Source organism: Amphiprion ocellaris, chromosome 21, assembly GCF_022539595.1.
Source record: "Amphiprion ocellaris isolate individual 3 ecotype Okinawa chromosome 21, ASM2253959v1, whole genome shotgun sequence".
In the NCBI taxonomy this organism is placed as follows: Eukaryota; Metazoa; Chordata; class Actinopteri; family Pomacentridae; genus Amphiprion; species Amphiprion ocellaris.
In genome coordinates this window covers 15504677-15528525 of record NC_072786.1, presented here as the reverse complement: position 1 = coordinate 15528525, position 23849 = coordinate 15504677, and the positions used below count along the sequence as shown (strand labels likewise).

Here is a 23849-nt window from a genome sequence, read left to right as displayed (position 1 = left end):
CTTTGTCACTGGGCAATCTCACTTTGTCCCTGCAGGTGAAGGAGAACCTCCTGTCTTGTAAGATGCTGCTTCACTGTAAAAGGGACGAGCTGAGGAAGCTGTGGATAGAAGGCATTGAACACAAGCATGTGCTCCAGCTGCTGGATGACATTGAAAACATCAAGCAGGTGCCTCAGCGTTTGGAGGCCTATATGGCAAGCAAGCACTACCTTCATGCCACAGATATGCTGGTGAGTAGACTGATGGATGAAAGTGTGCTTTCTAGGAGTGTTATATCATGTCTGAGCATGTGTGAAGGGTGTACAGTATTTCCGACTGAGAGAGACAGACTGTGAGAGGAAGAGTGCCTGACAAATTTGTCCTTTTTAAATATTTTTTTGTATTACTTGGTTGGATGGAATAAAAGCGCAAAATGGAAAAAGGATCAGATTTTTATCCAGTTTTTGAAGGTATGGGAAGAGCTATTGACATTTTCTGGAGCACTGATAGACTGCCCTTGAGACCCTCAGTGTCCACAATGCACATATATAACAGCAGTTTTTTTATGAAGTGTTGCTACTAAAGATTGATTTCCTGGTGCCTCTCATCATTTAAAGAACCCTTTGCTAGCCTTGAACTGTCCAATGGGTGCAGCTCACACAAATCTTAGTGCAGTGAGGCTCCTGCAGGTGTGTATGTCTGCGTGTACTCCTGTTCTTTTGATGTGTGTTCTTCCGTATGCTCAGCAGGGGAGCTAAAGGATGGCATTGAGGACTAAACGACCAGGCTCTGTGATCTCTCTGTTTCTTTCCTTTCATTCCCTTCCTCTTTCTCCTATCCTCTGCCCCCCCCAACCAACCCCCCAACCCCCCTACACATCTGCCTCCAGACTTTGGTAATAATTAGTTTCCTAGAAATAAGGTTATCTGAGAAGGATGAAAAAAGAGGAATGATGGTGCACCCAAAGGACCATGAAAAATCCTCTTTGTAGGGGTGGAAAGAAGTGGAACTTCATTCAACCAGTCTTCAGTCTATACAGCGCGTTTTGAAAGGTTGTGAAAAGTTCAAAGTCAGTTGGACGCTTCTCCTCTGTCTTGTAAACTTCAAATGCGCTTCGCTTGGTGATGCCATTTCATCGGCACGTATAAAGCACATTTTTTAAGCACATTTTATTTTCCCTTACATATCAAAGTGATGTTGGATGCATTCGTCCTACCTTTTGCTTTGGTGGCACATTTTTTGAACGAATAATGTGTGAGAGAAAACCACACTGAAGCCACAGTAGAGAATGTTTTAATGTTTATGAAATGGTGAAAATAATCCGGAAATAACATATTTGGTATATGAACAATTCCACCAGCCTTTGCTTTTATTTACACAATTTATTTTTGCCACGATGGAATAAATGTTTCTTGTGACCCCCTCCCCCCCCAAAAAAATACAAGTACTGAATTGTAATTTTGGGATGGTGGACAATGAGATGTCAAACAGCTGTATCGGTGCGAGGTGATCAGTAAACATAAAAGAATTCCAAACAAATGATTAAATAGTAAAGAAATAAATTATTTGAATAACTGTATTTGGGAAGAATTAAGCATGCAGGAAGGACTGGAGTGATTTTTAGAGGGAAGTACAGCTGCATTGAAACTAAATATATAATTTAAATAATAATAAAATAAAAAGAGCTGAAAAAGGATATCTACTGTAAGGACTTTATTGAGTACGAACCATGAGCATCTTTTCTCATATGGTATAACACTAGCAGATTCACCTGAAAGAGTTATTCGCTTTGGATTGCATTCAGATCTGGCTTTGCACTCATCTGACAGAGCTTTGTGGAGTTAAATAATCAAATAAACTTGTTGTGTTGCCTCTTGTAGGGGCAACAGTTGCAAGACGGTGCTGACAGAATACCTGTTTTTGGTCAACATCATCCTTACTCTGACTGAAAAATTTCCATACAACTAAGTAGGGCTTTGCGATTATAGGCAAAATTCTAATCATGTTTATTTTGATCAACATTAAGATCACTATTAATCTATTTATCATGGTTCTTTGGCATTACGGTCTCAATATTTCTTACTGCACTTTCTTAATTTAATAAACAGAGTGCTGCTTTCACTTCAATGTCGTGTTACCTTTCTGTGAATGTACTGAAATAAGACTTACCTGAATTCAGTGCACCTCCGAGAGCCAAAATCTACATACATTTGTACTCATAGCATCTCACTTGCTGAACGTTTGCATCTATAGCAGAAACTAGCTAGTCGGCTATGCACAGAGAAGCCTGTAGTCTCCACTCAGTTATTGCGGTGCAGCAGCTCAGACAGGTGTGTGATCAAAAATTACTTGGAAAAGTAACGTAAGACTGAAATACAGTTTCAAATGTGAAATTTACCTGAGCTTAAACGGAGTGATTTAATTTACATGAGCTGTTTTAATTTTTATCAGTTTATCATGGTCATTAAATTGTGAGAATGAGCTGTCCTTGTGCAGCCTCACAACTGACATTAAGTTTCTTTAGCACCTAATTATTCCTTTTCAGTGTTTCTCTCCTATTCCTCGCTCATTTTGCTGTGCACTCATGGACCCTCTAGTATTGTATGCTTTCAAGACACCTACTCTGAAATGAAAGTAACCGACATGCTGACGGCATCTCTCTTATTTTTTTTTGCCTTGTACTGCAACAGGAGTAGGCTAGCCAGGGATAAACTTCCTAGCTTCACTCTTTCTCACCTCCACTGTGGCTTACACTCTTTAACGCTGTCTCTGTGTGTGTGTGTGCGTGTGTGTGCGGTGTGTGTTTATGTGAGGCATATCTCCAAGGGTTGACAATTAGAATTCAGACTATGCTCTCTGTCTACTATTGAATGGCAGCTTTGGATCCCATGGGGTTGGTTTAAAACGAGACTGGCTTTTGTTTTGGAAATCCTCTCCTCTCCTCTCCTCTCCTCTCCTCTCCTCTCCTCTCCTCTCCTCTCCTCTCCTCTCCTCTCCTCTCCTCTCCTCTCCTCTCCTCTCCTCTCCTCTCCTCTCCTCTCCTCTCCTCTCCTCTCCTCTCCTCTCCTCTCCTCACCTCACCTCACCTCACCTCACCTCTCCTCGTTCGTATGGTATCACAAAATCCAGGTGCATACAACTGACACCCCCATTGGAGCTGAAACCCGAGTGATGAGCTTCTCTTCTCTTCTCTTCTCTTCTCTTCTCTTCTCTTCTCTTCTCTTCTCTTCTCTTCTCTTCTCTTCTCTTCTCTTCTCTTCTCCTAAGCAAATTCACTAGAGGCTTCATATCCCTCATTATGCTGACAGGCCTGGCCGTTAATGATGTTAACCAGCCTTCCTCTGTCATCCCAGCCCCATGGTAATGAGATATCCCCCCCCCAAACACACACACACAATAACCATAAACGTTAAATGATTTACAGTCGTGCAATCACACACATATAATCATACACAGACACATCTGAGAGGTGCGCACTCACATGGAGAACACGCAGAGGCCTCGCAGGCATGCCGAGTTATTATATTAAGCCAAAGGAGACTGACCATGCAGCACATTAGCTCATCTTCTCACTAATGTGACTCTCATTTGCATCAACACACACTTGACCCATGCCCCCTGCCCAGCGTACTACCCCTCCCTCGGTACCCATTCCCTTCTGGCCTGCCCCAGCCATGCAAATATTCTTCACAGTGCTATCATCTGGCCATTAGTGCCCCTGAAATACACACAGATATGCACGTAAATACACGTTGGCACCTTTTATTTAATGGCATGAAGATTTATTAATGGCAAACATGCCATGACTACTGCTGCTCCTGCTGGGAGGGAGAATGGGGGAGTTTGGATAAAATGAAAAAGCTTGACTCAGGAGCACATGACAAAACATTATGTCAGTTATTTTTGGGAAATAATATATCTTTTGTATATTGCTTATTTGTGGAGTTTAATTATACACCTTACTGCTGATGTGCCACCATTTGACTGAGTCAGATTAGACCTACCAGCATTTCCAAATCACTTTTGACATTGCACAAGTCTAAACTGCATGGAAAAGCATTAATGTACAGACATGCACAAGTGATGTACTTGGAGTTGTGTGAAATGATTTGGGGAAGTCTTTTCCCACATTTCGGCACCAATGGGTGAACACTGGGGCAGTTTGCAACAGAGTGTGGAGCAGCCTGAATGAGAGTCTGCACCTATAAGTCTGAGGTCATGGTTTTCTGATGGAAACCAGTGGATTGCTTCTTCTAAGCTGGGAGTTAGTTTCTGTCCAAACTGACGGAGTTGAGGTATCTCGAAATTTTGTTCAGGTGTCAATGGAAAATGAAGCACGAGACAGATGGATTAAAGCAGCATCAGCTGTAATGTGGGCATTGCACTGGGCTGTTGTGGTGAAGAGGAAGCTTAGCCCAAAGACAAAGCTCTCAGTTAACCAGTAGATTTACATTCCAACTCTCACCTATGGTTATGACCTCGATGTATTTACTGAGAGAATGAGATTGTGGTTACAAGTGACCAAAATGGGTTTCCTCTGTGGGTTGGCTGGGCTCTGCCTTTCAAGTAGGATGAGGAGCTCAAACATATGGAGGGAACTTTGACTAGAGTTCCTGCTCCTTTCCACTGATAGAAGCTAGCTAAGGTGGTTTAAGTATTTGATTTGGATGTCTCCAGGGCACCTTCCTTTGCACAGCCCAGGAGACCTTAGGTAGACCCAATAGTTGTTGGAAGGATTACATATTTCATTAGGCCTGGGGGCGTGATGGGATCTTCCAGGGGCAGCTTCAAAATGTTGTTGTGGGGAGGGAAATCGAGAATGCCCTGTTTAGCCTGTTGCTACCATGTCCCAACCTCAAATCACTGGAAGAAATGGATGTTTGGATATTGGTCCAAAAACGCCACAGAAAGTGTATAGGACACAGTTCGCATACCATAATAACAAAACACCTTTATTATTCACTTTTGCCCAAAAATCTTAAACCAGTCATGGAAATGTCTGTGGAAAATATAACTTTACTGCTTTGAAGACAGACTGTTAATGGTTAGATTAATGAGGCTCGGTGATAATGAGTGTAATCCAGGTTTTCACAAAACGTAATCCATAGCTTACATTTACTTTGTTGCTTCCAGCTATTTGTAAGAGTCTTTCCTCTGAGTATATCCTTGAGCATCCAGCCGCATCCCCAAAGCAAGAGTTGCATTTACACACCTTGAACAACCAAAGTAACATCATTAATTACTTCTAATTATGAATTATCCCCATCATGGAGAGTAGATTGATCAGGACTGAACAGCAAGTCATGCTTTGTACTTTTCTCTACTTTAGACAAGTGAACTTTCGTACACATGGAGTCATAGTATGCCTACTGCAGTTTGTTGGATAGCAGATTTAGATGTAGTATTTTGTTTGTTAGTGTATTGTTATGTATTATATATTGCTTGATGTACTGTATGTATGACAGATATTGTGTGCATACCAAGTCTCTCTTCGTCACTATTGGATGTGTCTAAATCTCAGAATACCAACCCTTAACAGACTGATAAATCCAGCAGTGTTCTATCTCCTGTCTGAAAGGGGCTTTAAATACTGTCTAAGGCCATTTTGATTGCTCTTACAATGAGGTTTGTCTTTGGTAGCTGTGGGCAGATTATTCACTAAAAGAGCAACACTGGCCACAGGCTAGTGTGGGTTAATTGAATCTCCTGGTGAAGTTTTTCTTGATAATTGGCCTATATTTGCACTGTATGGTTTTGTCATAGCATCAAGGATTGCTAAGGGTGTCTCTTCTACCTTTGGAGGTGGAACTGACATATGCTTTTGCTGTGTGATGCATGCTGTTTTCCATGCCAGAAGTGTAAAATGATCACAACATGAGTTACATTTAGACGTGCGCCATAAAGTGCAGTGTGCCTCATTCAGGTGTCTTTGTCCTGTGTTGATCCCTTTGTTGATTTGTGTTTACTTGGAATTTTCACTGTAAACTCTTTAGCAAAGGCAAACATTACAGAAAATATAAAGCAAAGTAAACCCAAATTGGTCTGACCAGAGACTAAAAAAATTGCAAGCGACAACAAAGGATAACTGGCGCCTTGCTGTTATGTTGTCACATACAGGTGAAAGCTGTGGAGTCCTTAGAAGGCCCCTTGCTGCAGGTAGAGGGGCTTGGAGACCTGCGCCTGGAGCTCCACAGCAAGAAACTCAACATTCACTTGGTGCTCATTGATGAGCTGCACCGGCACCTCTACATCAAGTCCACAAGTCGCCTGGGGCACAAGAACAAGGACAAAATTGCTGCTCGCCTTCCAGGGTAAGGCGCAGTTGCTTATATTACACGGTTACTATTCTTTGGGGTCCAGATGCCCACACATCTTACCTTTTACTCGAAAAAAGATGTTCTTTTATTATTGTTTCTGTACCCGTGCAAGGACTTACAGTGTTTTGCACAGTAGCATGGCTTGTGGTAAAACTTAACAGGATAGCTTTAAGTTATAGTAAGGAAAGATCAGGGATTTCATTTCATACTTCATTATATTTTATTTCATTCTCTTAATAAACATCCCTATTTGCTTCAGCAAAGCTGTAGTTTTACTTACTGGAGTTGTTTACTTAGGCTGGTCAATGCAAAAGAATTTTAAATCAATATGTTCTTTCAGTGTCATCATTAATAGACATTAATAGATTTTAATTTGTGCAAGATTGAAAGAGACATGGACTGTTAAAAAAATCCATCTGCTAGTTTGTTTGGGTCCAAGGTACTAAAGAAGCCTTTTTGCCTGCCTATTACAGTATGTAGTCAACAGAAATGTTGCCTTCAAAGTGTTTTTTTCAACTTTTCAAAGTTTACGCTGTATAGATGTGCCTTCATTATAAGTTATTCCATGACTGCAACAACTAAGTAGAGCATGCCAATTATTCACCGCATAGAAACCAAGACCATTACTGACAAAAACAATTAGGCCTTGTTTAACTTGTTGCTGTGCTTCTTTAGTTTGCACATTGTACTGTAAAGCTCCAAAGGAACAGATGAAAAACATCACAAATTATTTCTTGTTAGGGGCAAACCGTAATAATTTACTCACAGTTAATTAAGTGGTTTGCAGTTATGCCATGATATGTGCTGCTGTAAGAACATTAGAGATGCATACATGTTGTATTGTTTGTTTTTTTTGGGGAAAAAAAACATGGTTTAAACCAGAGAGACGATGTCTTTTACTGAATACTGATATGTCAACATGTACAGTGATACCACTGATACCTCACACTATAAATTGAATTAGGCAACCAACAGGAGAATAACTTAAACCTTTGTAACTTAAGAGAACAGTTTGTTATTCTCTTAATGCAGGTCTATCACCTATAAAAGGCATTCACCCACCTTGCAAATTTACCCTTTTATTGCTTTTTAACATTAAATCATTGATTTTGGCTTTTTTGACAAGAATTTACAGAAACAACTCTCAGATTTTGTCAAAGTAATATCAGTTAATTAAAAATATAAAATGGATTGTAAGTATTTGCAAAAGTATTAAGCCCCTTTAAAATGACTCACGTAATTAAACACAGATGCAGCCAAGCAACTCATTCTAATGGTTATTGAAAAACATATGTCAGAGAATGGATACAAGAAAAGTCCCAGAATGTCCCTAGGAGTACAGTTAAATCCATCATTAAGAAAAGAAAGAAAAAAATGCACATACCTAAATCTACTTAGACCAGATTGTCCTCAAAAAGTGAGTGACCGAGCAAGAAGGAGACTAGTGAGGGAGGCCACCAAGACATCTGTCAGCCCTTCGAAGGAGTTAAAAGCTTCAGCAGCTAAAATAGACGAGACTGTGAATACAACAACTGTTTTTTTTTTTTTTTTTTTAAGTTATTTTTTTGGCCTTTTATCGGCTTTTATTGGATAGGTGCAGTGAGAGAGAGACAGGAAATGGGAGAAGAGTCAGGGGAAGACATGCAGCAAAGGGCCGCGAGCGGGAATCGAACCCGGGCCAGCTGCGTCGGGGACCAGCCCCTGTACATAGGTCGCCCGCTCAACGCGTTGAGCTATACGAGCGCCTGAATACAACAACTGTTGACTGGTCTTCACCAGTCATAGATTTATAGAAGAATGGAAAAAAAGAAAGCCACTGTTGAAACAAGTTTATATTAAATCTTGACTAGAGTTTGGCAGACAGCGTGTTGGAGACTCTGAAGTCAACTGGAAGAAGGTTCTTTGGTCTGATGAGACTGAAATTGAGCTTTTTCTCTGACAGACTGCTCGCCATGTTTAGCAACAGCAAACACTGTGCATGATCACAAACACACCATCCACACTGTAAAGCATGGTGGCGGCAGCATCATGATGTGGGGGATGCTTTTCAGCAGCTGACCCCGGAAGGGTAGTAATGGTAGAGGGTAAAATGTATGCAGCAAGGTATAGAAAAATCCCGAAGGGCCTAGTGATGTAGTCTGCAAGAGACCTGCTTTTTGGGAGTAGATGTTTTCCAGCAAGACAGTGACCTAAAACATACAGCCAAATTACACGGAAATGGCGTAAAGACAACAAGGTGAATGTTCTGGAATGGCTGAGTCAGAAGCCAGACTTCAGTCCAACTGAGAATTTGAGGCTGGATAAGAAATGAGCTGTTCACTCATGTGTCCAGATGTGCAAGGCTGATTGAGACCTATCCACACGGATTCAATGCTGTAATTGTGGCCAAAGGTCCATCTACTGCATATTAACTTGAAGGGAGTGAATACTAATGTGGTCACTCATTTTATGTTTTATGTTTTTAATTATTTGGCATTACTTTGGAGAAATCTGTATTTACTCTGACATGTTATATATTCTTGCTATCAAAAGTCAAAATATATTGGCCAAGAGTCTGTGTTGAAAAGCAATGTGAAGAGAAAACTCCCAAGGAGGGGTTAATGCTTTTTATATTCAGTGCTTTCTCATATGGGATAATGTGGAATAGTGCCTCTAACACACTGATGGTGTAGTGTACCATGGAAGACATTCAGCTGAAGTGTTGTTTGCACTTTTACATGTGTGTGTCTATGTGTGTGGGCTACAATAATTATGGTGGCAGTGGGTTGGCGAGGTACAATGATTTATTACTGAGGGTCAGCTAGTGACAGGTCTTGGCCTTCCTGCATTGGGTCGTCTCTAACAACAAGCCGGCCTCCATACACCCCACTCACTTAGCAGGCACACTGTGTTTATACCACCCAACTTAAAGGACCTGGATTGCTTCCACCTCTGGCTTAAGGCTTGATAAATGGCTCATTGGAAAGCAGCACCAGTTCCAACAAGAGATGCAGGGCGTTTTGTTATAACAGTAGATTGTTTTTTGATAGAGAAGGGGAACGTTAGTGTTTGCATTTCTGTTAGTGCATACTAAGCTCCTGTATATTTCTAACAGCAATTTGCTCCAGAATTTTGAAGGTTATTGGAACATCTTCTTCATTCTGTGTCATGTTTTTATATGAGACAGAAAGTATAATGTTTGATAACTCGTGGATTATTTTCCTCCTCACAGCTCAATGGCCAAAGACTCATCTCCAATGCCTGTTTTGGATATCAGCAGCCTGTCGACCCCACGCAAGCTTTTGGATTCATCACAGTTCAGCACCCCTGGATCCGGCAGTGGTACAGCCTTTAGATCATATTAAACATGGGAGGAACAGGCAGCAATTGAAAAAAACAATAACAAAAAAACATAAAACAAGATGGTGGCTGAGAAAATGATCCTGAAAGCAAAGGGAAGTAGAAAAAAGTGAACTTTTAACAGAAAGATTCATGAAAAACAATAAATTATATGTTTTTTCTCTATCTAAATGGCAAACATTTGGAAAACTATAGAGATGAAGACATCAGTTAGCAGTGTTGTTGCTTTCATTGGATAACAACCTTTGTGGATTTTAGCGTGCAATTTTGTTTTCACTGTGCTCACATTCTTAGTGTTAATGAAGTCATTAGCATAACTCTGACTTACATCCATTTGCATGTCATTATGGGTGTGCATATTTCCAAACCCTATTGTACATACATACACACACTGAAAGTGCACAGAAAACGCCTTATGGACCCTTTAATACAAAGGACTAAATACCTCACTGAAATCTTGTTGGACGTACACAGATAATTTTGCACACACCCACGTTTGCTTCTTTGCAGTATATGTTGTAACATCTTCAACTATGATCATGATATACATCTCCCACGGTATCATTATAATCATCCTGCCCCCCTACCTGTACAATTAGTCACACAGTATCTCTGCCTTCACAGCAGGGAACAAGCATTTATTGTGCTCAAACTGGTAACCGGCGCTTTAACAAAGACTGATAATGTAGACTGTAACTGTATTCAGAAATGTATGAATCCTCTCTTGGTTGTAGGGGCGTAGAGTCAGCACTGCATTCCTTCCAGGCAGAGCACAGAGGAACGCAAACAAGAAGATAATGAAAAAAGTTAATCCAGCAATAACTTGGTGTTCCCTTGGTGTTTCTGAGTTTTTATATTAAGCCTGGCATTTTTTTCACCACCCACTCTTGGCTTTCTAAGTTAGCAACTCACCATTTGTGTATATGAGGCACCATACTGTACATAGGACTAAACATCCAAAAGCATTTTAGCTTGTTGTTGCTGCAGCTCCTGCTTTATTAGTGTGGCAGTGACAGATTAACAGCAGCATTAGCATATAATTGGCTCCTGACAAGCAAGGTTTTTCTGAAAGGTATGACCTAACCTTTCTATGCCATTTAGTGGCTGTTTAAAAAAAAAAAAAAAAAAAAAAGAGAACGTTGTTGTTCTTCCCCTTTGTCTCTTTCGTGTTTAGCTCTTCTTATGTAGCTCAGTAATTTCAGCTATATATCCTTTACTCCGCCTCCATTTATTCACTCAGCTCACCTCATCAGCATGCATGTGTGTGCTGTGATCTCAAACACGTAAACACACACAAATGTACAAATTACCACTAATACATAATAAGTATCTGTTGAATTCTCCCACTCTGTAGGCCTAAAAGTTAAAGCTAAACCACAGTTTTGCCCACATTATGCAAAGAGAATGCTGGCAATTAGCTACCACCAGGCGGTAAGTGCCGTCATGTTAACAACTGTGGTCACGATGCAGCAACCGGCTTCCATCAATGGCCTAGCTTGCCATTTTGTCTAATAGCATTAGAGCACCTCATTTGTAGATACTAATTGTCATAATTATTACAGAAACTACAGTTGGAATGAGTGAAAAGAGGAAATACACCCAAAGTCCATTAACTTGCCATAAACATTAACTCTCTTAACGTGCTTTGATGGGGAATTGGGAGGCCCCATCTAATGGAAATTAGAGCATCACTCAATACTGCCATTCTCAATTTAGCCGCTAATGTGGCTAAGTCAGATGGAGAGAGCATGGGGGTGATGGTGGGGGTGCAGGTGCATGTGCTTGAAAGAAAAAGACATTATATATTAATACAGTTGAAGCTATGCAATTATTTGTTTCAGTCTGAATTATGGTATTAAAAAGAGAATAATAACAGCACGTTTCCAAACACGCAACAAAGCAGTTAGCATTTGTATTTGCAAAGTAACACATAGACATGTAATTATGCATTTCTTTCATCATTGTGTTGTCATATTCATTGAAATTGCATTATTTCATTTAATTTCATTATTACTTTATTGCATTATTGAGGTAATTAGATTCATGCTTGTAAATATCTCATAAATTCTTACAGTATGTGCTAATCAATGCATATGTATGTACCTTCTTTAGTGCGTGAGCTGCAGCAGGATATGCGGGAACTGAGCCAAGCAGATCTCCCTGAGGTGGATCCGGAGGAGAACAGTGCTGAGTTCATGGGCATCCTCATAAGAGTACATATTACTACACTACTAAATACTGAACACACTGTTAGCTGTGAATGTTAACACCCCAGTGATGCCATGTTCTGTTCTGCTATGAAAGTGCCTCTGTGGTACCTGTGTTTCAAGGAAAATGTTGTTATTATCCATTTTCTTCAGGCTCTGGCCAAGTTGAAGAAACTCCCCGAGACCATCAAAGCCATAATGGACCGGCTGGAACCTGAGCTGAAACAGATAGTGAAAAGGTCCACCACTCAGATTGCAGACCATGCTTACCAGAGGGGAGAAAACCTGGCTCAGGAGAGCCAGCCAAGGTAAAGACAGAAGGCACTATGCGAAAATATCATGGCTTCATGAGAGTACAGAACAGCTGGAGAAGGAAGATGAATACAGAAAAAATAGAGGAAAGCGGCGGTTAGTATTAAATAGTCAGTGAAGAGGGAAAGGGAGATGCAGTCAATAGATAGCCATGAAGAGGAAACTATAGGCAGTTGTGTGGAAAGATAAAAGCCATCTTTTTAAAATTATAACGTTTGCCTGATATGAGCAGCAAGTAACAGCAGTGCTTCAAAAAAATATCACTGCAAACAACAGTATACAGCTACTGTTGCTAACTCGGAAAAAGACCTTAATAAAGCTGTCACTTGTATTCCCATCAGTATTGTATCTGTATTAGAGTTTTATTAAGCTGCCTGCGTTCTTATTCTTCTTAAGTCATAGTATTCCCATGAGACTCAGTTCTCCAGTGTTGTTAAATAAAAGGTGGCAACTCTCCAGGGGTTGGTAAGGACTATGAAGGAATCTTCCATCCCTGCAGATTCATACTAATACAGTAGAGCTGTTGATTATACAAACTTTGCTTAGATAAGTCAACTGTTGTTTTTAGTGTTGCATGCGGTGGGTCCTTTAGCTATATTTAGAGCTGACAGTAAAGGCAGCAGACGACATGTTTTGAATGCAGTCCCAGGGTGTTCATAGTCAGACAGGCAACCAGGTGTGAAACACAGTAAAGGCTAGGACTGCAGACACACCTGCCTCAGACCATGAAAACAGATACTCTGCTGCTTTAAACGCAGACAAGTCATGGTTAAACACACCCATACACACACAAACAATTTCACACCTGCCGTAGAGCACTGCTACATTTTAAAAAGCAGTCACGTCAGCTCCTGCAGACATACACATACAGTGAACAGACTTGAGAAGCACAGGTCTCAGTCCACTGATCCTGAACCATTTAAGAGGAACGTCTTGTTTTCTGTCAGGGATGTTCTCTCCAGCCTTGTCTGCTTTGCTTCTCCTGTTTCCTGCTGAATCTCATCTGACCTCAATGTAATAGGCCTCCATGTAGCTCATTCCCACTTCCCCTCCTTACTGATTGTTTTAAGTTTGCCTGCGTGTGTATACACGTGTGAGCGCTTAACACGTTGAGGTTTGTGTGTGTGCGTTTGTATTTGGATGCAAACACACCTAGTTCTCCCTATGTTCACTTCAATTTAAAGTCAGTGCTTGTTGCTATGGAAACTCCAACCAACGTACCACTTGTAGGGAACAATGGTCTTGAATATTGCACACTATATTTTATAGCACTGCAGACTTGCAGGCAACACAACCACTTTATAGCATAAACGGCAGTATGTGGCTTGCTCTCAGAGGTTTATGTTCTCATTCACATCCTCACATTCAGCCACAGCGGAAATTCATTTTCCTTTCTAACTTCTTTCTCCAGATCTTACTTCCACAAAGACACTCTGTACATGTTCCCACCCTACGCACCGAAGTTATTAGCATGTAACACTGATATGTGAGTAGTTGTGTTTGTAATTTGCATCAAATCAGACTTAAACTCCCCTGCTTCAATTTGCATTACTAAAGCATGTCTCTTTTTTTCTTTGTTTTTGGTATATAGGAGATTCTGAATCTAATTGGAATTTAAAGTGAGGGACTACTTGAAATACAAAAGAACATTACACTGTGTCCACAATTACTAGGCAAATTGTATTCCTCAAGATTAATTTTAGTGTTGAACAAATACTCCGCTCTAGTGTCAATCCAAAATTGTATTGAATTTCAAACCTGAATGTTTAATGAGGGCAACGTGAGGTTTGTCTTTCTGAGAGGAATGTATACATGTGGCTAATTACTAGGAAACTGTTGTGATGAATTTCCAGGCAACTAAAGTCAGATTTTCTTTTCCTCAGCTTACATGTATATTCTCATTTTTTAGAGTAAGTGCAACAATTAAGTACCACAAAATGGCCAACAGTATTTTTGGCCTTTGAGATCTATTTAGTAACTAATGTAGCTATGCTTTTTTTCAATGATTGCCATAAGTCTTCCATTCATGGATTCAGTTTCTTGATCTGCTCTAATGAAAAGCACTTTGGGTCAGCTTCTGTTTTAAAAAGACAATTTGTCATGATCGATGCTTGCTGAAGCTGCAACCACAACCATCTAAATGCTGTTCAAAAAAACTGTATTGTCTTCCCAATCTGTAAATCTGGTCCAAGAGTCATCTCATTCACCTGTCCATGAAGCCATTGAAAATCTCTTTTCAGATATTTCTTTGCCAATCTTGACACTTTAGCTTGTGAATCCTTTTTACTGATGGTTCTGTCTCAGCCTTCTTTTCATTGGCTGTGTCCCTGAGCACTTGAAACCTTGTACTTTTGCACTTCTTTCATTCCTTTTTTTTTCACCATGTGCATTTTGCGAACCTATTGACAAATTACAACAAAACATTTTATTATCTGGTGCCCTTGCCTCAGTACATTAGCTGTTGAGTGTTCGAACAGTGTTACATCAGTCTAAAAGGCATTTTGCGTTTGACTTTTATCACTTAAATCTGTCTTTTGGCCCATTTTCTTTTTAGCTGTTTGGACTTAAATAATGTATTTACAACGGATCTCTTCATCTCAGAACATCGCTGAACGAACGGCGGAAGAATTGCGCAAAACTTGTCCTTTAATTCAGTTTTAAACAACTGCAGATCAAATTTATGTCACTCTACTGGACACAACCACCTCACTTACAGTTACAACAAAACATGTAGTTCATTCCTTCCCATTGATTAATAAGGGCATTTGAAACCTTGCAACAGAATGCAGGAGAACAGAATTCAATTGGAAGACAAGAGTCCATTACTTAGAAATGAGGAACCAGCTGGCCAGCTACAATCAAAAAAGTAAGGGAGACTAGAGACCAATTTTTCTCTATGTTAATAACCACCAAAGCACAATTCCAGATTTTTATTTCTAACCGTCAGCTGGCTTGTCAAACCTCCCACCATTGTTTCCTCTGCCTCATCTGTTGCCGACTGTAAGAAGTTTCTCTCCTTTTTTTTCTCAACAAAATTCACCAAGTCTGAGCAAACATGTCCCTTCCAACTTTTCTCATTATTCTTCCTTGTCCCTACCCACATCCTAATTTGCTAGATAGCTTCTGGCCAGTTGATATGGAAACACTCAACCACACTGTGTCCCACATGAAACACTCATTCAGTCATCTGGATGGCTTTCCAGCTAAATTGTTCGGTGAAATGATGGGGAAAATAGCTCCTAGTCTCCTCCAAATTACTAACAGCTGCTTTTGCTCTGGATGTGTCCAAGATTATTTTAAAATAGCCTGTTTTCAAACCTTTACTTTTTAAGAAATTTCAACTTGGATTTCGTACACGACACATCCCCAAAGTAGCTCTTGTAAGGGTTACAAATCTGTAAAATGTGGATGGAGACTCTTGACACCCTTCTGTACGGTCCTACTTGACATCAGCACAGTTTTTGACACCTTGAATGATGCTATTCCACTTAATAGGACATATTTCTGTAATGGTTGTCCTCACACCCTTCAAACAAAAAAAAAATCTTAATCTCAAAGTCTTAGTTGCTTCATTCGTTTCTGCAGCTGCACAGAAAAAGTGGCATAGCTTAAGGATCAACTCTTGGACCATTTCTATTCTCTGTCTATGCTACCATGTGGTCATATCTTTGATCACAATTATATCTCCTTTCACTGTTATGCAGATGATACAGCTATATCTCTCATTTAAACCCTGAATGTGACAAGCAGCTCTTACTACCATGCTGCAGAGCTGATGTCAGAGACTGGATATTACAAAACTTTCCGCAGATTAATTCTGACAAAACACAAGTGCTTATCATCAGCCCCGTGCACCTCCATAATCATGTTTCATCAGATCAATGTTATCTTTCAGCAACACAGAAAATTGTCCACGCTTTTATTTCCTGATGTCTGGGCTACTGTAGCATCTTGTTTATCTGCCTCAGAGACCGAAATGTAGCTCAACTTCAGACTGTGCAGAACCCTACAGCTGACAACCAAACACTCATCTCACATCACCCTTCAGTTTTAGCTTCCTTGCACTGGTTACCAGTTTCTTTTAGAATCCATTTTAAAATTCTAGTTATGACTTACATGGCCAGGTGCCAGAGTAGATCAGTGAATTCTTAATTTCTTGCTGTCCAGTGAGGTCTCTTAGATCTGCTGGTTTTCAACGTATTTGCTGTTCCAGACTCCTGGTTCAGGGTCAATGGGTGATTGAGTGTTTGCTGCGCTGGTACCTCAGCTTTGAACAGCCTTCCAATTGGTATTCGATCTGTTGACATTGTTTCTGCTTTTAAATCCTGTTTTTAGACACATTTTTACAGACCTGCCTTTTTTCTAGTTAGTCACATTTTTTCCTTACCTCTTTTATGCAGCTACTTGATTGTAATTCCCCCCCACCTTCGAACGACTTATTGGTAGATTTCTTTTGTTTGATGTTTAATCGTGTACCTGTACTTTGTTATTTCTGTGTTGCACAGATAAATTCAACATTATTTTACCTGACGCTAATGAAACCCGATAATCCTTCACACCTTAATCTGAGTCACTAAAGGCAACACCTGCTCTCATTCTGCAAACATATATCATCCAAAAATGATGTTTTTGTGCATAGAAGTAATGATGAGGTCAGAACACTCACATGCTGAATAATTATTCATGTAGTATAAACTGAAAGCCTACGTGTTTTAAATCACAGCACATTGAGCACAAGATGGATTGCTTGATTCTTTTGGATATTTTTTTTGCCTGTTCACTACGCCAGTCATTGAAAACACTGGAGTGATAAATCCGTGTGAATGTATTGCTGCTCCGTATGTCCATTTGCGTAGGACAGCAGAATGACCTGGCACACTTAATATTCCAACAGCATTCTTTGACACTCCGTAGACCCCTATTTACAGTAATTTAATGATGTGTGACTGACAACGAGTCTAATGATAATCTAATTTGGCTGCTATTGTTGTCCTCCAGAATTAAACACACACAGTCCCACTGTTGGTCAGTTAGACTGTATGTCCTTGTGCGTGCCCTGCTATTTCTCCCGACTGTTCATCAGCCATGTGTGTCAGCTTCGATCCTGAGGGGAAATGAGAAGTGAGGTCTCAAAGAACAGACGATATGGATTAGGATGGCCTCCACTGGGAGATAATGAGGAGGACGAGGCTGTCTACACATTGTGTGTCGGTCTGTAGGTGTGTGTGAGTTGGAGAGTGTCACTGGAGTATGCTTTAAGATTTAACACAAAACAAGAGGTGACAAGGTCAGAGTGGGAAATTTGATGTGTGTGTGTGTGTGTGTGTGTGTGTCCGCTTTTATGCACACATACACGATCATGTATTTCTTGTCCCTTTCTGAAGGTTGCTGTTCATGCATCATGTATCCTGTGTGTCCTTTTTCTTGTCAGTTCTTCATGTTTATACATGAGAGAGATTCCTTCACTCATTGGCATTTTACAGCTCCTCTCTTCTCGCCACAAAAACCTTACATTCACTGAGTTATAGCTCATAGTGATTTGTTCTTCCGTTTCTCTCCATTAATAACATTTACTCCATGCTACGGTGAGTGTAGTGACAGACAGCCAACCAAAATGCCCCCTAGCGAAGCATCCATCTTGCCTCTGCATTATCTTTATACCTTCTCAGGAAACCTTGGCCTCTTCCCAAAACTTTGAGCCTGCTCTCTTTTCTTGTAGCCTTCACATAAGGAGAAATTTGATGCAATTTGGCTTTAATGAGGCACTTACACAAGTGCTTTTAAATAAATGTAATAGAAGATGGTTATATTGCACTTATCCAGGTTGTTTTCTCCTGAAAAATCCTTGCTTTTGTTGTGTCTACTCTAAGATGTATGCTGCTTTGAATAAAGGCGTCTGCTAAATAACATTGTAGAAATGTTTGAACTGTAGAACATGGTTATATTGGAGATCACAGCTTTTGTGGAGAGTGTTAACTTTATTCTGGTTAGCTCTACCTCACGATGGTTGTAATTGTGTCATTTAATATTTAGGAAGCCACCTTGCCCTTTTTTTTCCCCAATAATGAAATTAGAGGAAAGGCTGCACAATACACATACGTAAACTGTTCATATATTTTTGACTCTCAGTGTAGGGAGATACTTTTAAGTTGTAGTCATCCAGAAAAAAACGTTCACTTGCTACTAATTGAATAAAATGTCATTTAAATGGCATAGGGGAGTACCAAATAATCAGTGTTAGACAAGCAGTGTGATTATATTTACATCAACTGTCATATCTCCCCTAAAATGAAGTGGAAACTCAGTAGCACTGGTGCAGTAGGAACTCATTCAGACTCAACTAATGTAACCTGTGTTCCCTCTTTACTTTGAAAGCTTTGTCCTTGTGCAGGAAAGCAGGTATAGCAGAGGCTGCATGAAAGCATTAGCGTAGATGAGGCAACTGTGAGTTTTCAATCCAGAGTGTAGCACTCAGATCAAGTGGAAGGTCAGTTAGGTTTTGGCTGCGCTCTCTTCTTCAGCCAGAGCCATTTAGAACTAATGAGAGTGGCTGTTCATTTGAGTCCAGCTTAGGCGGCTCACTAGTTTTTCGATATTCAGCCCAGGTGCTGGGTTATTACTGCAGGTGAAATGTCAAAGTATCTTGCTAAATAGGAAATTGTGAATGAAAACAGAGAGCTGCAGTCCCTAATTGGAGATGTGAAATGCATCCAGTAGTGATTTTTTTTTAGGTAGATTATCTGTTGTATTCTCTTAATGTCCTCCGTCTAATTTGGACATGTTTGGTTCTACATTTTGTTTGCTTTATCTCAATTGGTAGTCAGATACAGATGGGTGACAAATTAAAGGAAAAAAATAAAGTGTTTTAGTAAGGTGTTTGGTCATCACATGCTGCCAGAAGAGCTTTAATGCACGTTGGCATTGATATTACAAGTCGCTGGAGCACCACTGGAGGAATAACACCATTCTTCCAAAAGAGAATGTTTTATTTGGTGTTTTGATGATGGAGCGCTGTCACATTAGTCCAAAATCTCCGAATGGATATAGATATGGTGACTGTGAAGGCAGTCTTTTTTTTTTTTTTGTCATCAGACACAATTCAGTGACCCTCATGCCCAATAGAAGGAAGCAGGGTCACCCTGGAAGAGACTACTCCCACAAAAGTAGTAATGTTTCATCATCGGATAAAGGATATCACTGATTTGCAGTGAGTCTTCCATCTAAAACTAGTCTTCCAAATGGGAGCACATCACTCCAGTTTTAGCCTCGCTCCACTGGCTTCCTGTCTACTTCCAAATAGTTTTTAAGCTTTCATTGCTTGTGTAAAATGGGTTGACACCTTCTTGTTTATCTGCGGTTTTAACTGTCCATGCTCCAGTTTCATCGCTGGGGTCTGCCAGTCAGATAGTCCTTAAAGTTCCCAGATCCAGACTCAGAAACGGAGGTGACTGAGCCTTTTCTGTGACTGCACCCAGTCTGTGGAACCGCTTACCTGTTCAAATTAGAACCTCTCGCTCTCTCGATAATTTCAAGTGCCTACTGAAGACACATATGTGCTCTCTGGCTTTCTGTATATACATAGCAGTTTTACAATGTCATATTATTTACCTCACATATAGTGCTTAATTCTGGTAAAATGCTTGTTCTTTATTATTCTAAAACTGAAGCATCAGTTTTATTATTCTTTACAACGGTACTATCATTTTGTTTGTCAAAATTATTATGTTTCATCGACCATAAGTTCACTTGATCCCCTTCCTTTCCCGTCTCCTGTCCATGTCTCCATCTACTCCCCACTCTACTCCTTATGTTTCTCGTTTTATCCCTCCCTTTCTGCTCTCTTTGGCTCCCTCTGCAGATTGTTGCTGGAACTGCTGGAGCTTCTGATTGATAAGTTCAAGGCAGTGGCCCAGGCTCACAGTGTGGTGCTGGCCCACCTGCAGCAGATCGCGGTGCAGTGTCCGGGTGGGACCCATGAAGAGGACATCAAGCTCTACGACCAGGCGGACGTCTCTGCCAAGATCCAGACAGTCCTGCAGGTCAGTTTTTAGCGACAGCGATAGTAGAAATGTACCCATAACATTAAGAGGCAATCTGTCCTTAAAATATTGGGAAGTTTGTGGCAGATATTGAACAGTCATTTGTTCACACATGAAAAAGATGGTACTAAAATAGGTGCGAAAACATTAGAGATTACATTAGAATGGAGCTATAAAGATTAAATAGGAATTAAATGTTGCTGATCTGCGTGAAGAGCTTTGATAATGCAAAACAGTGTCTTTCAGCCCAGTAAATTATCACCCTCAGGCTTTTATTTTTCTTTCAGTGCCATGGAGATTTGTTCATCATGGATTTATTTTCCACCCTTTTCTTATAGCATTGATTTAATCCCCCCCCCTCCACCTCTTACAGTAAATTAATCAGTAGAGAAACTGGCGGCCATGTGATGGATAGCATTCAATCTGTCAGCAAGAAGTAGCGAGAGAAAAAGACAGGGGAGGCTTGATTGCTTGGATTAATTTTAGGTTCTTTAATTGGCGTGTATTTATGCTGGGTTCTTGATCCCTGCTCCTGTTTGATTGGCTGAGGGGGATGAGCAACTGCTGAGCTGACCCTATGGTCACTCTCCGAGGAAAATCTGTGGCAGTTGTTGCTCTCAAAGTGATCGGTGTGTGTGTGTGTGTGTGTCCCTATGTGTGTTTATACCCATAAAAATGCTTTTGTCCATGGTGCTGAATCAAAGGGAACGATGTCCTTTTTGCTTTCACATGCAACAAACACGTATTACTTTGTATACAACATATTTTCTATGGCAGTAATATATGGCAAAAGGCAAACTCTCTTAGATGACCTGAATGCGTTCTTTGTTGCCATGGTAATTCATAGCGCAGACTAGTGTTTGTACTGATCATAAAAGAGTAAAAATAAATAAAATGCCAAAGTGCTGTTGCCCAGTTAAACTGAAAGCACATCTATTTCTAACTTACCCACTGGGGCTCGTCTTCTTCCAATAACTTGATTTATTTCCAACTGGCATGGACGGATATGCAAATGGCAGAGTTTTTCTATGTATGTATGTGTGTCTTTGAGGGTGTGAATGTGCATAGGAATGTACTGTAATAGCTTTGCTGTACCAGCATAGTTAGCGAAGGCATTAAGCCATTCCCCAGCATGCGGCCACTGCCAACACCCAGTAGCCAGGGGCTCCACTCTCCCCTGGCTCTGTGATGTGAGATAATGTAATCTCTTGATTAGAATACTCATTATGTGAAATGAGGTTTTCTTATTCAGTCACTCGTGTTATTATTTCCTGACCGATTGTATCAATATGAAGGCCCCTCGTCCATCCCTCCCTCCCTCCCTCTCGCCATTTCTGTCATCTCTTGCTTCTTGATTCGTCTTTCTCTCACACTCTGCATTTCCATTTCCCTGGCTCCTTCCTTCCTTCTTCATTCCTGCTGCCTCTGTATTACAGTCTCTCAATTTCCCAATACCTCGTGCATACCCCTCTTGCTCCTTGTAATTTCCTCCTTAATCTCATTATCTGGTTTTCTTTTTCTTTCTCACAACTCCCACACTCCCTTTCACCCCCTTGGTTAGCCCACTCTGTATTAGAGAGTCACATATCAGCAATGAGAGAAATTAAATTCCTACTACTCCCACAGTGTCTTTGTTAAATTTTTTACTGGATATTGAGCCAGTTCTTATCTCACCTCTTATGACCAACAAAGGGGCAGGAGTCTACTCAGCACTGACCAGGCTTTGGTTATGATCTTTATGTTAGTCCTTCATTGTGCGTCTCTCCTGAATTTGTTTTTCTTCAGTTTGGCATAACTACTGTACCCCTTTTTAAACTTTTCAAACTGCAAAATGTGCAATTTAAAAGTGTAACTTCTATAATTAATGTGAAGACCTGAGCAGAAAAATAGCCCATTGCAAGCTGAGGAAATACTTGGGCATCTTGTTAGCTCAGTTGAGATGGAGTTTAGACAGAAGCGGCATTTGCAAGATGTCCAATAAAGTAGAATTAGTGAGGTGCCGTTTTATCGTTGCAGAGAAACCTGTTAAAGCTTCTACATTTCTACCACTGCAATTTTAATATCTCCCCCCCACCCCGTTACAGTTAAATCATTTGAATCCCTTCCTGTCTTGTGCCTCTTATTGCAGTTCGCATATTTGACATGCACAGAAACCTCTCGGTAGGTGTTATTTTTTTCCCCACTTTGAGAGGTGGAGAAACCAGGTTGACCTTTCCACATGACATACCAGTAGACAGATGCAAGAGCTGACAGAAACACAGGGTGCACCCAGTTACAAGGCCTTGGCAGAGAAATGCCGTTCATCAATGTGTGACTGAGGCCCGGTAGGCTTAGAATGGGGAGTGAGTAAACAAGATTTTGAAAGTCAGAATTCATGTAATGGTTCTAATCCCTGTTCAGAAATGCTCAAGATGCTTCTGCTGGTTGTTTATTTCAGTGTAGAAGTATTGATTCAAAGCATAAAAAACTGGATGGTAATCAGTAGTATTGATGCTGGAAGGGGTATTTTAATGCCACTTCACAATTTTTCAAGTGGCTCTCTGTAGAATGTGTGCGAGTATATCTATTGATTATTTACACCATCATTGAATTTACATTTCTAAGCATACGCCACCACATGCTCTGACTACTTTCTGTTTATCCATGACTGCATTTTTTCCCCCTTTTCCATCAAAAATATCCTGTTCTTCAAAGCAGTCTGTTTTATCAAAGAAATCACAGTTACTGGAATTTTTGTGCATTCATAAATGTTTAATATGCTTCTCTGTTGACTTCAAAAATACACAAAATTAAGACAGTCTGTCAGCATTGCACGTTTAATGTGATGTTCTCTGAGTCAAACAACATTAAATGCCAAATGGAAAAAAAAAATCTACAAGTTTTCTTTGAATTATAACCAAGGGGAAACTCGCAATAACTTATTAGGTAACTGGATAACACAGTTCATAAACGGTCCTGTTTTTTTAAACCTCGACATGCATTTTTAATTAAGCCCACCCAGTGGGAGTGTTATTGAATGTATATTTGGCACAGAGTGTCTTTGACTACTGACGTTCATCACCCTTTGACCTTGTCTGCCGTGCGGTTTGAGGCCTGAAACTTTGTTAATTAGCTTGCCATTTGCGCATTCTGCAAGGATTTGTGGCTGTGTGACTGCGTGCCACGTCCATTTTCTGCTCCGTGTGTGTGACCAGAGTGCAAATCACACTTTTAATGAGTGGCTTCCTCTCTGCAGACAACGAACTTTGCGACTGGATTTGAAAATATGGATAGATGCTGATGATCTGCCTCCTGAAAGAACTGTTTCCTAGATCATAGAAACTTCACCACTGTCTATTAAGATTTTCTATTGAAGGAACAGATAAGAGCATGACCAGCAAGGACTATTTTGATGTGGGCTTCCTGCAGTTCTAACAGGGTATTCTAGTTTTCGTTCCTTCTTCTGTGTGTTCATGATTATTTTCCAGCTTGTCGTCTTTTATTTTGATTGAGAATAACCCCTATAGCTTAATCAAAATCTGCTTCACCAAAAAAAAATATTTTCATTGACATAGATTAACCAAGACAAAGGGGTGTTATGTTTGTGTCAAAAAATATGTAATTGTACAAGTGGCTTAAATATGCACTGTATTCTCTTGGCTCATCAACAAAGTGAA

General features: G+C 40.3%; 1 protein-coding gene across 1 annotated transcript in view; it reads left to right on the top strand.

Moving 5' to 3' along the window:
* exoc4 (exocyst complex component 4) overlaps positions 1 to 23849 on the top strand; it is a 146647-nt gene that overhangs the window by 2841 nt on the left and 119957 nt on the right. The window contains exons 3-8 of the mRNA XM_023274626.3: positions 36 to 230; positions 6097 to 6290; positions 9508 to 9617; positions 11748 to 11848; positions 11996 to 12150; positions 20013 to 20193. Of these exons, the coding sequence (XP_023130394.1) occupies positions 36 to 230; positions 6097 to 6290; positions 9508 to 9617; positions 11748 to 11848; positions 11996 to 12150; positions 20013 to 20193 (936 nt within the window). The remainder of the gene's footprint in view (positions 1 to 35; positions 231 to 6096; positions 6291 to 9507; positions 9618 to 11747; positions 11849 to 11995; positions 12151 to 20012; positions 20194 to 23849) is intronic.